Source organism: Hyaena hyaena, unplaced genomic scaffold, assembly GCF_003009895.1.
Source record: "Hyaena hyaena isolate Hyena2069 unplaced genomic scaffold, ASM300989v1 scaffold_503, whole genome shotgun sequence".
Lineage (NCBI taxonomy): Eukaryota > Metazoa > Chordata > Mammalia > Carnivora > Hyaenidae > Hyaena > Hyaena hyaena.
Genome location: NW_024081132.1, coordinates 1,238,607 through 1,252,705, shown reverse-complemented (window position 1 = coordinate 1,252,705; position 14,099 = coordinate 1,238,607). Strand labels below are relative to the sequence as shown.

General features: G+C 45.4%; 1 protein-coding gene across 1 annotated transcript in view; it reads right to left on the bottom strand.

Moving 5' to 3' along the window:
- Positions 1-13: 13 nt before the first annotated feature.
- The window catches only part of TESK2 (testis associated actin remodelling kinase 2), a 146,335-nt gene continuing 132,249 nt past the window's right edge, over positions 14-14,099 (bottom strand). The window contains exons 5-11 of the mRNA XM_039254783.1: positions 12,841-12,987; positions 3,660-3,742; positions 3,335-3,419; positions 3,004-3,087; positions 2,713-2,799; positions 1,869-1,986; positions 14-1,608 (exon numbers count right to left, since the gene is read on the bottom strand). Of these exons, the coding sequence (XP_039110714.1) occupies positions 884-1,608; positions 1,869-1,986; positions 2,713-2,799; positions 3,004-3,087; positions 3,335-3,419; positions 3,660-3,742; positions 12,841-12,987 (1,329 nt within the window). The 3' untranslated portion in view covers positions 14-883. The remainder of the gene's footprint in view (positions 1,609-1,868; positions 1,987-2,712; positions 2,800-3,003; positions 3,088-3,334; positions 3,420-3,659; positions 3,743-12,840; positions 12,988-14,099) is intronic.

The following is a 14,099-nucleotide window of genomic DNA, read 5'->3' as shown; positions in this document are numbered from 1 at the left end:
AACAAGTTATGAAAATATTTGACCAGCTTCATCTTTGGTTATTTTTTATCACGGCTCTTTAAGGACTTGACTGTTCCCATAGCTCCAGCCATAGCAGGAAGGGAAGAAAATCAGTCCATGTATAAACCATTTAACCAACTGGGTGTATCACATGTTGACAAATACATAGAGCAGGCCCTGGGGCCTACAAAGCCAGCCCCACTCCCAACCACAAGGTTGAAAGTTTTATGGGGCAGAACATTAAGACTCCTTCATAAATATGAAAATAGATTAATCAACTGGAAAAGATCTTTGAATAGGTTAGCTAAGAGCCATGACCACCACGCTGCCTCACCCTCCCCTTGCATAGAAATGTAGTGATGTGGTCTGACTGTGCAGTAAGTGCAAACAGCAATTTTTCAAGTGTCTTAGACGTACTGGCAAGAAGCTTCCCAGTCTTCAGGTCTGAGAAATAGCCATGCTGTTTATGGCTTCCTGGTCAGCTCCAAGTTCCATCCAGTAGCTTATATGCCCAGGAAAGGGCAAAAGACAGACCTGGAGTGGGAGAAGAACCTGGGGTAATAGTTGCCTGCCAGCTCAAACTAGAACTAGGGGAGTCCTCTGGTCCTGTCTGGGGAAGTACATTGGGAGTCGGGTGGGAGCCAGACCTCCTTGCTGGATTTTCAGAAGCTTGATATCAGCTGTTGGCCCAAAGTAGGAAGGCCTTTCACTGCTCTCTCCCCTCTCATGCACAGCAATTAGGCACTTGGAGCCCCCAGATTGAGCTTGGCTTGGCCGAGCCAGCCTGCTCTGTAGGCCACAGGGAAGAGTCAAGGCTATGCACAAGGGGGCCCAGTGGCATCAACTGAAGGTTCACCCCCAAGGTGAGGTGGGACTAACCCCCTCACCCATCCTGTTCTCCCCGGGTTTTCAGGCCTCCTATGCCTGAGACAGAAAAAGGGACTGGAGCCAAGCCTCGTGGCCTTTCTTCTTCTACCTCCATCTCCTCAGAGACACCTGCAAGGCATGGACTGGCCCCCTGGGACCTGGGCCCAAAACCATTTTCTTCCTGAGGACTGGAGCAGTCCATGGCTTCATGGGCCGGAACAGGTGGTAGGGCAGATGCTCGGAATGGCGGGATCTCTCTCACTCTGTACTTGAGACTACTGAGGCGTGGTGGGGGCCCATCAGATAGTGATTCTTCTCGGCCCACAAACGGACAGGCTTGATGCAAGAACTCTGGTGAACCAGGCAAAGAACGCCACCGGCGAGCAGGTGGTGCCAAGGGCTCCTGCCAATCAGCCAGAGGCAGAGTTCCAGGCCCTGGTGCATCCAGGTCAAATACCAGGGAGATGACAGACTTGCTGGGCAGGTCAAAGAACTTGATCTTGCCTCCCTTGAGGTCCTGGCGAGCACTGAAAGGGTTGATTTTGGGGGTGCGGACAGCACCACCTCGTTGTGGCCGGTAGTAGGGGTCCAAAACGTTTACTGTACGTGGGGGCTTACGAGAAAAGATGTCTGACTGGCTTCGAGACAGCCAGATAGTACGTCTTGGGCGTGGGGACTTGGGAGGGATTTTGTCATCCAATGAGCTCAGTCTCTTTACACCAGGTCCTTTGTCCAAGAGTCCTGAAAAACAGTCAAGTCAGGGTTACTCATAGCAGTCGTGACAAACAGAAGCAGCACCTTCTGCCACAAAGTGTTTCAACAATGAGAAAAGAGGCAGTATGCCAGGTCATAACTCAAGAGTCCAGTGCTTCTTCCATCATTCCCTGCCCCTCTGCCTTTCTTCTGGACATGAGATCCTGCAATCAGCCTTAGAGAGGAAGGCCCCGCATCCTAATTTCTTCCCTTGGGATCAGGTGAAACACTATGGTCTAATCTCTTACCCTTGGCTGTGGGCTGTAGCTTCCTGTCTGTCTCCAGCTCTTCTTCCTGTAGATGGCTCAGAATTTCCTCCAAGGTCTTCCCAATCTCCACAAAGGATGGGCGCAGTTTGGGGTCCATCTGTGGTCATCCACACCAACCATTAGCCCTGCCCTCCTTTTTTCCACCCCAAGGATGGCTTTTGAGTCTGTTTCTGGCATCTTTTAAGATTCAGATGTGTAACTAAGATCTTTTCTGATGGTCCCAGATCATGAGGGTGATTCCCAGAGCTAAGGTTAGGGGAGATGCTATTGTCTAATATCCTCCCCTATCAGCACCCTTTCTATATGTGTCTTATCCCCTTGTTGGGCACAGAGCCCTCCAAAAGAGTATGCTTAACATTAGTTTGTTCTATTCTTGAGTTCTGCTGCTAACATGTTTCTGGGAACTACCTGGACAAAGCCCAGCTACCCCTTGGTCATAACAGGTAGGTCCAGCCCCAGAGCTATATAAAATAAGGGCTAATAAAAATTCTTCCCATAGGCCTTAAGACCCGCTGGACCCAAAGTGCAATCGAAACCTGACCAGAGCTCTATCCGTATCCAAAGCAAGAGGTGGTGAGTCTACCCTGCAGGCTGAAGACTACAATACAAGGCAGAGTTCCTTTTCTTGGTCCACAGCTCTGGACAGTCTGTTAGGCCTGGGGGAGCAGAAATGGGCACTGCCACTCATCAGTGAAAATGAGGCTCCTCATGAATCTTAATGAGCAGTCTGTCCCTACAGTCCTAACCAGGTGAAAGCGGTTCAGCCAGTCCCTGACCAAAGCTGGGGTGGGGGGGGGGGGGGGGGGGGGAGGGAGACACTCACGTTACAGCAGTTGAAGGTGAGCTGCAGAAAGTCTGGGGGACAGTCTCCCACCATATGCTGGAAAGCATCATAGTCTAGCCCGAAGTTCTGTGGATGGGTATGGTGGGGAGGGGACATTGGTAGACTGGTCATTAATCCCTCCACCCATCCTACCATGCTTAGGAGAGGCTGAGAATTGCCCCCAAAGAAGTAACCACACAGTTGCAGCAACTCCCCCCGCAGGAACAACAGTTCCATAGCCTCAAAACCAGCCCCATCCCAGTGGCACTCTCCCCTATGCCTGCAGCTCACCTCTGTGCGAGGAAGATAGTCCGGATCAGCTTGGATGCGGGCGATGATCTCACAGAGGATGATACCATAAGAGAACACGTCCGCCTGGTGGATAGTAAGACCTCAGTTTTCTTCTCAGTGGGGTGAGAGGTAGAGTCTCTGCCCCTCAGGTCCACCAGCCCAGGCCCAAGCCTTATGTTTCATTCAGTTCACTTACTGGGCAGCTGCCAAGTACCAACCCTGCTCTGAGCAGGATGTAGATCCTTACCGTGAACATACAGGGTGATCCTGGACACTTTTCTGCTAAGAGTGGATTCTAAGAAGAACCAGGCCCTGGGGTCCCCAGACTCACCTTTTCATTGTAGGGCTCATCTCGGAGAACCTCAGGTGCCATCCAGAAGGGTGAGCCCACCACAGCTAGCTTCTCATTCCCCATGCTGTGGGGTGGGGGTAAGGGGAGAGATTATATGGAAAATGAGTTTGCCACTGGCTGGTGCACTGGGATATCTGACCATTGGGAATTCCTCTCCCTGAAGAATGGACACAGACTTAAGACTGACCAAATTTAGGGAGCTGAGATTGAACTGTAACCAAGTTCTGGCCTCTGGGGAGGAAGCTGGAGTTTTCCCTTTGCTTCAGTCTCTTCTGTGACCCCAGTACCTATTAGGGCTACCCACCTGACATCAGGAATCTTCTCAGCCAGGCCAAAGTCAGCTACCACTGCAGAGTAACCATTCTCATCCCTCTTTATCAGGCAGTTCTAGGGTTCCCAAAGAAGAAGACAATGTGGCTCAGAAGGGGGACCAGCCAGCCATAGAGTTACCACCACCCCTCCCTGCCACAGGGCACCTTGGCTTCTCCTTGGTGAAACTACACTCAGGCTGACCCCAGTGGTCAGACCTGGGGATGCTGTCAGCCATGTGAAATGAGTTAGGCCTGGATCTTGGGTGGCTGCCATAAGATTCACATGCTTCAAACAAATATTTATCTTTACTTTTTATATAGTAGGCATGGTTCTAAGTGCCAGAGATACCTCAATAAACAGATATCTTTGTCCTCTTGGAGCTTACAATGTAGTGGAGGAAGACGAACTATCAGGCCCCTGCCTCCCACCCTCTTTTCCTCAGAATGCAGAGACCCAAAGTAATCTAAGTGTAGGACAACCACCCAGGCCCGCACACCTTTCGCTGCCCAGAGGGTCACAACCAACCTCGTCTGTGGCATTAAAATTCTATGATCTGGCTCTAACCAACTGGCCTACCCCTCCCCACCCCCACTGCTCCTATGCACACATCTCCATCTAAACTTGTCACAGACAAGCCTGACCTGTGAAACCTGAACAGCCCCTTCAAGCCTTTGTCTTTGCTTCTACTACTCCTTTCCATTTGGAATGTTCTCTCAACTTTCCTTTTCACTTCAGATTTTATGTTTTAAGGTAAGTGACCTTTCCACCCTATCCTCTGAGCTCTAACTACTCTCTCTCTTCTCAGCTCCTTTAACTCCTCCTCTCTGCCACTTCCTCTTACAGTCTAACAGAGAGCAGGTTCTGTCTGGTTCAGGCCCTCTCCCATAGCATTCAGCTCATGAGAGAAGCTCAGGATGCGTTCACCAAACAAACACTACTGTCCCCAGAGAAAGGATGAACACAAATGACTTGTAAACAAACACAAAGCAGCAACCCACTCTCCCCAAACAGCTACTTTCAAAATAACCCTGCACTACTTGCTCAGGAGGCACCTCACACCACCTTCTTCCTCCAAAGGCAGGAGAGAGTAAGGATCCTTGGCTCAGGGACATTTCTGGAGCCAGTAAGACCCTATTTGACCCAAACCTACCCTCCCTCCTCATCAAGGTTCGGCATGCAGTTGCCAAGTCACCTCCTGCTTACTCTCTACCTCAGGTACCAGTCACCCCCTTATTTTGGCCTTGACATTATCATGCTAGTCTCCCTGAACTGGAGGGAGCCTGTGATTTCATCACATCTACCCTGGGTCCCAGTAGATATGCATCATTTCTGGCTTCCAAGCAGGACCATCCTTGTACTTGTCCTGGCTTTGACTTTCCCATCAAGTTCTCTGGCTCAGCACCCCCTACCCCCTGACTATGACCATGAGAAGATGGGCCCTAGGCCAGCTTGCCTATTAAACAGCCAATGCCCAGGCTATAGGGCACAGGGTAATGAGGCAGTGGCAGCTCAGATCTGTCACCTATTTTTCTCCCCTCCTCCTATTTCATCCACAATTCCATTCACCTGTCTCCAAGGCTCAGTCTAAAGTCCTACTTTCTATTTGCTTTATAGCCCTCAGAAACTGCCCTGTAAATTCAATCTGGGAGCAGGAGATAAGGAACAGAACATGGCCACAGTGCACTGCCTTTGTCAAAGCTCTGTGGTTTCTGCTCCATCTTCACATTCATGGACATTTACTGTCCACTCACTGCAAATCATCCATGTAGGAGTACGTGACTTCACAGTAGCTTCTCTGAACAGCTGAGAGATGGCTAAGGCAGAAATGATCAGGGCCCCACAATAGGAGGCAACGCTACCCAGTTTGCCTCTGGTCTGGAGGGTGACCACTGACCCTCTTCAAGTTTCTCACAGCCAATAGCTGGGCATCGGAGCCAAAGACAAAGATGGGATACTTTTTAGGAGTCTGTATCTGAGGAGATAAGGCAAATGAGGAGGAACCCTGATGGATTAGCCCTGGTGGGATTTTCCAAAATCTGAGCCTGCCCATAATGGGGTCTAGGCTAGTGAGGTTTGGCTGGCAACACTTGCCGTTTTTATCTTCTTATCTCCCCCCTCATTCCTCAGGGGTTTCTGCTGTAAGTTCTCACACGACTGCTAGGGCTTTAAACTCAATAGACAAAAATTAGTCCTTATATTACCTTTATCTTTCTGCTCTTGGCATTGTTGATTCTTTCAACACTTATATATATAATTTAGGAATTATTAATACTGGGCGTGCAGAGAATAAATAGTTGTGGTCCTGAAGCTAATAGACTAGCTGTTAGAGGCTAGTTAGAGGCTATTCCTGTTCCCTTTTGATTCTTCTCTCCTGGCTTCTGTGACACCACAGCCCTGGGTTTCCTTCTCTACCTTTGGCTACTGTGCAGGCTCCAGTACAGGCACTTCTTCCCATCTGAGGCTCTCAACATTGTGTCTTGGGCCTACATCTCTCAGGCTCCATTTGTGCTAACTCCCAAATGTATATCCTCAGACCTGACCTTTATCCTCAAGCTTCAGATTGGCATAACCTGTCTATTTCTGGACATCTCCTAGATTACTCATATTGAATTCCATACATGAAACCTGAACTCGCTTTTTCCCCTCAAAAGCTAAAGCTAGCTAAGCTAGCAACCTGGGATTCACCCTAGATTTTTTACTCTTACTTCAACTAATTTAGCTTCTAAATATTTTTCAAATCTGTACCTCCCTCTTCATCCCCCTACCCTTCTGTTAGTTCAGGTCCTCCTTATTCCCTCCCCGAAATACTGCACTGCTCTTCTCACTGATGTCTATGGCTTAGTCCAGGCTTGATCTCCATAATCCACCTTCCTCATTCCTGCCAGCATGACTTTAGTGAAATGTAAATCTGTGTTACTACCCTGTTTAAAAGCCATCAATGACATACTGTGTGATTCCATTTATATTAAATGCCCAGAATAAGCAAATCCATAGAAATGAAAATGGATTAGTGGTTACCCAGGGCTGAAGGGAGAGGGGAATAGAGTCTGGGGCTTTCATTTTGGATGGGGAAAAGTTCTGAAGTTAGATAGTGGTGATGGCTGAATGTACTAAAAAACCACTGAAATACATACTTTGAGAGGGTAAATTTTATTTTATGTGAAGTATATCTCAAAAAAAAAGCTGTTACTTTAAAACAGCAGACAGTGGTTTTCTTCATTTCCTATCTAAAATATTAAGTCCAAGTTAGATAGTATATGATCAGAGTCCCCTCTTTTCAACTCATTCCCTACAACTCCTACCTCCCAGTCTGCCCATCATACTTTTCATGCCACTATACCTTTGTTTATGTACTTCCCTTTGTCTGCTCTGCTCTGGAATATTAGCCCCACCACACGCATGTTCACACACACACACACACACACACACACACACTACTTATTCATAAGTAGAATTCAATTTTATTTTATTTTATTTTATTTTTAATTTTTTTTTAATGTTTTATTTATTTTTAGGAGAGAGAGAGAGACAGACAGCATGAGCAGGGGAGGGTCAGAGAGAGAGGGAGTCACAGGCTGAAACAGGCTCCAGGCTCTGAGCTGGCAGTCAGCACAGAGCCCGACGCGGGGCTCGAACCCACGAACTGCGAGATCATGACCTAAGCGAAAGTCGGACGCTTAACCGACTAAGCCACCCAGGCGCCCCAGTAGAATTCAATTTTAAAGATTCAGCTCAGGTATTGTATTTTCTCTTCCGAGGAGCCCGCTCTGTACCCTCAAGTTGGGTTAAATACCCCCTTATCAAAGTATCGTATGCATTGCCATTTCTGTAACCATAGCATCTGCTATGTTTTAATGAAAGTGTATAGTTCCTTCCCATGGCTATACACTATAAGCTTCAGGAAAGCAGTAATGTCGTAAGAGGAAGGTGGCTCAGAGAATACTACCTAGCCCCTAGGATAAGGGAAAGATTGCCTACTTCTGTCTGTATGGTACCCTAGGAATTACAAAACATTTTTCACAAACATAATCGTAATGGTTCTTCAAAATAACATTGTCAGATGGACAGATCTAAGAGTTTTACATATAAAGGGATAAAAATGAAGCTTACAACTCTTAAGTGGTAAAGACCCAGGTGTCCTGATTCTAAAAGGTTCTCACATAATGATCCTGCCCTCCCCAGAAAAAGAGGCTGAAAAGCTTTCCCTTGGGGACGGCAAGGCCATGACAGAAGCAATGTAGTCTTAAGAGAGTTGTCTGGTCCATGGAGAAGGAAACACTGTGTGCAATACCATAAGACCCTTTCATTTGTGACTGCAGCCCCTACCTCAAATGCAACCCTTGGATTCAAGGGCATCTAGTACAATGCTTGCATTTATCATACAACTTGGACATGGCCCCAGAATAGACTATGTGTCAAGAGAGCACAAAATATAAACTTAGACCACTGTGGGTGGGGTTCTGAAGAAGCCAGACCAATTCTCAGGCTGTGTGAGGTGCAAGATCCATTACATAGAGGATGAAGACTTCTTTATTCAAAAGTATCCTCGCCTATAAAATTAACAACACAGTAAACAACAGATGTTCATGAGGATGCTGAGAAAAGGGAATCCTCTTACACTGTTGGTAGGAATGCAAACTGGTACAGCTGTGGAAAACAGTATAAATGTTCCACAAAAAGTTAAAAATAGAACTACCCTATGACCCAGCAATTGCACTACTAGATATTTACTCAAAGGATCCAAAAATACAGATTCGAAGGGGTACATGCACCCAAATGTTTATAGCAGCATTATCAACAATAGCCAAACTATGGAAAGACCCCAAATGCCCACTGACTGATGAATTGATAAAGATATGGTGTGTGTGTGGAATATTACTCAGCCATCAAAAAGAATGAAAATTTTGCTATTTGCAATGACATGTTTAGAGCTACAGTGTATTATGCTAAGTTAAATACATCACTCAGAGAAAGACAAATACCATATGATTTCACTCACATATGTAATTTAAGAAACAAAACATGAACATATAGGAAGGGGGGAAAGAAAGAAACAAACCATAAGAGACTCAATGATAGAGAACATACTGAGCGTTGATGGAGGGAGGCAGGTGGGGGTGAGCTAAATGAGTGATGGGTACTAAAGAAGGCACTTGTTATGATGAGAACTGGGTTTTATATGTAAGTAATGAATCACTAAATTCTACCCCTGAAACCAATATTACACTGTATGTTATCTAACTAGACTTCAAATACAAATTTGGGGGGAAAAAGAGTATCCTTGCCTAGAGTGAGCAGCATACAACATAAGAAAGGCTCAGACAAACTTCGCTGAGGTAAGGGTTGACCTTTTCAGGTTCAAAAAGGAGCCCACACACTGCTGCTGCCTAGCTCCCATTCCTCTGTCCTCGCCCCTATTAAAATTCATCACACTACAGCAGAGAGACTTCTGTGTTTGCCTCTTCAAAGACAGTGAATGATCCCATTCATCTCTGTGTCTCAAAACTTAAAAGAGACACAGAAAGGGCTTAGGAAAAGTTTGTTATATGAAAGTTTGGGCAGATAATCAAAACAATTGGGTTTCTTTTCACATGTGTCAAAGGCATACAACAATCATACATTCAGCTCTCCATTGTGGGGACTGAGCTGGCAAGAGACTCAAAAAAGGTGGGCATGAATGCATTTCTGGAAGCCAACACAAATCCTTCAGAACTGAAGTAGACACCTGAGAGCAGTTCCTGAGGTCTCCTAGAAGAGCTGCACAGTCAGTATTGGCACTGAGTGAGGAAATGCCAAGTCCTTTTGTTAATAATAGCTCCAAGCTACAGCTATTTCTGCAACAACAACATGGCTTTCATGTGCCATCACCAATTTCCCCTCACACAAATTCCTCCTCACACAAATTCACTCCATTAACCCAGTTAGACAGGAAAGTATTGATTCTCCATCTCAACAAAGGTTCAGAGGTTCTTTTCACAGCACAGGGAGAACAGAGACTGAACTGCCCTCCTAAATGCCCAGAGGTTGCTACAGTCTAAGTCTCCTAGAAGATTATCTGGTTTACTGTAATGTGTCCCATCCCTTGCCCTCTATCCCACCCTGTGATCCCATATCTTCACCACAGCTCTTATGTAATAATCTTCACATACCTGTCTCCCCAACAAGACCAAGAGCCCATGGATGATAAAGATTGGGTTCCAGTAATGTCTATGTATCCAATACTAGGTCTTCTAATAGCACAGTATGAATGGTTCCCAAAAGTTGTTGGTGTTTTTCATTATATTAAAAAAAAAAACAACAAAAACACCCTACTACAGGGTGCCCTAACAGACTCTGTATCTCCAGCATTCAACTTTGTTCCTGATTCCTACTGTCTTAAGTCTCTGAAAACTGTCATTTTCTGCTCCTACTTGTGTGATATAGCCTAAGACCATAGTTGAATAGGCTTTCCATTCTGGTGGAATCACCAGAGTGGCTTCTTTGTTGTTGTTGTTGTTTAATTTTTTTTTAACGTTTTATTTATTTCTGAGAGAGAGAAAGTCACTGTGAACAGGGAAGAGTCAGAGAGAGAGGGACACACACAATCCAAAACGGGCTTCAGGCTCTGAGCTCGCTGTCAGCACAGAGCCTGATGCGGGGCTCGAACCCACGAACCGTGAGATCATGACCTGAGCCAAAGTCGGACACTTAACCGACTGAGCCACCCAGGTGCCCCCAGAGTGGCTTCTTTGGAGTCAGTGAAAAACCAAAACCAAAAACCCTACAACCAAGAATAGAGGAACAATTCATAATTCACACTCTTGGGGGTAACCTAAGTAGTAATGGTATTAAGCAGAAGCAAACTGCTCTTGGCTGCTCCTACAAGCCAAACCTCATGTGTAGTACTAGTTATCCTAGAGCTGCTGGTAAAAACCTTTGTGTTGTGATTGCCACTTCTTGATGGAGCTCATAAATTGAGTTTTTTATTTAAAAAATTTTTTAATGTTTATTTATTTTGAAAGAGAGAGAGAGTACTAGCAGGGAAGGGGCAGAGAGAGAGGTGCGAGAGAATCCCAAGCAGGCTCCACACTGTCAGCACAGAGCTCCATGCTGGGCTCAGTTGCATGAACCATGAGATCATGACCTGAACCAAAATCAAGAGTTGGACATTTAACTAACTGAGCCACCTGGTGTCCCCATTTGTTTTTCTTGAATTTGAGGTTCTCTACCGTGCACTTCCCAACCTGTCTCCAGGTTGCAAAGTCCTTTTTTCTCACAACATGGAAGTACCCTAAATACCTCCTTATAGTTCAGACCCAAGAAATCACAGCCCAGAGACACAGAGAGTTCTTATAGGTTCCTAATTTCTCTTCTCAAGGGAATACTCACTCCCTATTAGGAAATGGACCTATAGGTCCAAAGAGGTTAGTCATTTTTACAATACGACATGACAAGCCCAAACAGAACTACACTTGGCCACTAGCACGATGGGGCAAAGTGCTTTGGAGGCAAAGAAGGGAATATGATCAGCTCTTAGGAACTTGTTGAGGGAGCTTTGCTCTAGAAAGCCTAGCTACACGAGCCTAGTAATCTTTCTTTTCCCAAAGCCTACGGTCTGAAGCTGAACATTCAATTATTAAATGCTGTGAGCTGTTGTTTAGTTATTTCCCAAAAGACTATAAGTACCGCTAGGTCAAAAATTGTCCTTTTCTAATATTCCTTTACCCATGGGCCAAGCATAAGAGACACTCATATAGGTGTGGGGGAAATATCTACCTAGATAACTCATCAGGATCTCCCTCCACCTCGGGAGAAATGATGCTCTCTCAGTAGGAAGCAAAGACTTGATTCTGGCTGCATGCTTGAGGTGAGAGAAGGCTATCAACCTAAGGCAGTGTCTTGCTACGGAACCCTACCCATTTACCTAGAACAAGTGCAGTTTTCTTAGTCTTGATTTTCTAACACACTCCAGGGAAGGAGAGAAGGCTAACAAAGGGATAAGATGACACTTCCCAGGTTCCAACCCATCTTACAGCTGCCAAAAAAGGTAAAGGACTCCTCATAACTAGGCCTCAGTTGGTCTGTGGATTCCACTTGCCAGTCTTAATGCTACTTCAGTAATAGTGCAGCTGATTACAAACATCCCTGCCACACCCAGGGGCCCTACACTCACCTCCTCAAAGCAGTTTTCTCTATAGTAGTTTATAAACCAATGGCCAGGGCCCCTCAGGGGTAGTATTGCTGTTTGGAACACCAGAACCACTGTAGTGAGAGGGAGCCAGCGACTTACTGCTCTAGGCCTTATTGGCTCTGAGAGTACAGCTTGCTTTTGCTCCTTTGCAAACTGTTTCTTATAACAAGCTCTCTTACCCCTTATTCATGACAGAAGGGGTACAGGAGTATGTATACACATGTCTGTGTGTGTGTGTATGGAGGTGTTGAGGGTGGAGAATGAAATGACAGCTATTCTTGGGCAAGTACAAAACTCTAAACCTCCGTAGAAGACTTTAAATCGCTCTTGCAGAGAAATCATATTAGATGATTTACAGTTCCCCCATCAATGATCAAACTGTACTGTTTATATAAGCCTTGTTATGGTGGTGTCCTGGGCCTGAGATGCCTGCCGTGTAGCATGGCCAACATCCTCTAAAAGCAACTCTTTTCTAACCTAGTCACATAGCAATTTGGAAAGTAAGAGACTAGCTGACGCCAGAGAAGAACTGGCAGAAGGGCAGAAACTCAATCACACAGATAGAAAATGGGTCAATACATTATGGCCCTCAAATGACAAAACCAGTGAATGCCTGTTCTCAGGTAAGAGCTACTTCCTGGAGACCATAAGAAAAAACACTAAGGCATAGGTTCCGAACTTGCCTTAACTGTTGTCACTCCTATAGGGCAAGAATCTCTTAACCCTCCTCAGGCCAACTGCTCCTGCAACATACATTCAGACTGAAGTCAAGCATTAAGGTTCCTAAGTGTTGCCTGTCTCAGCACTCAACACTCAATCCTGCTGAAAGATTGGCTTTCTAAGGACAAGCTATACAGAGTAGTAAGTTGTATTCTCTGTTACTGAATGTTACATCTATAAGAGATCTCCATTATTTCAAAGATCATTAATGATTTTTTTTTTTAACATTTCTTCGTAATGGAAGACAGTGTCTCAAAGACTTGTGCAAGAAAAGCCTTCATACCTTAGATGTGAGGTCCCGATGAAAAATGCCTTTGAAGTGAAGGTAGCTGAGGCCCACTGCTATGTCATAGGCCAGTTTCACCCTCACAGTCCAGGGCAAATGCAGGTTACTATCTAGTAACTGTTCCAGGTTTCCAGAGTTGATATACTGCAAAACAGAAGGAAAACCCAGCCACCATTTGTCAGAATGTTTAGGTTGGTGGTAAAACCATTACAGAATAAACACCTAGAAGACAGAGACTCTAGGTTTTTTTATTTTTATTTTTTATTTTTTTTTATTTTTTATTTTTTTAATTTATTTCTAGGAGAGAGAGAGACAGCATGAGCAGGGGAGGGTCAGAGAGAGAGGGAGACACAGACTCAGAAACAGGCTCCAGGCTCTGAGCTGGCAGTCAGCACAGAGCCCGACGCAGGGCTCGAACCCACGAACCGCGAGATCATGACCTAAGCGAAAGTCGGACGCTCAACCGACTAAGCCACCCAGGCGCCCCTGTTTATTTTTATTTTTTAAGTTACTGAGGGTTTATTCTGCATCCAGGCACTATAGTAGGTGATGCACATAAAGACCCCTTCCTGGGGCGCCTGGGTGGCTTAGTCGGTTAAGCGTCCGACTTTCGCTTAGGTCATGATCTTGCGGTTCGTGGGTTCGAGCCCCGCGTCGGGCTCTGTGCTGACTGCCAGCTCAGAGCCTGGAGCCTGTTTCAGTCTGTGACTCCCTCTCTCTCTGACCCTCCCCTGCTCATGCTGTCTCTCTCTCTCTCTCTCCTAGAAATAAATAAAACATAAAAAAAAAAATTAAAAAAAAAAAAAAGACCCCTTCCTTTGAAGAAATCATCTACCTATTAAGGTATAGATAAACTATATCATGTGGTAAAATGCTAAAATATTGCTTTGTACAGGTACAACAGCACTATGAGTGGATAAAGTTACAAAGTCAATCTGGGCATGTCAGAGGAAGTTGTACAGAGGAAATGAGCCAAAAGGATGACCTGGGGGAGCAGGAAAGAAAGACAATACATACAGAGAGAGCAACATATGCAAAGTTATAGGTTAAGTGCATGGTGCACGGAAACTAATGTGCTCAATATGGCTAGAGTGCATGAATAGTAGAAATAGGTGAGGCCAATATGCTTTGCTTAGATATATGGACTTTATCCTGTCTATTGGGAACAAAATAAGCCTTTTAGGCAGAAGAGGGAAATGTTCGTTTGCTTTTTTTAAAATTATTTAAAAACTATTTTTTAATGTTTATTTTGAGAC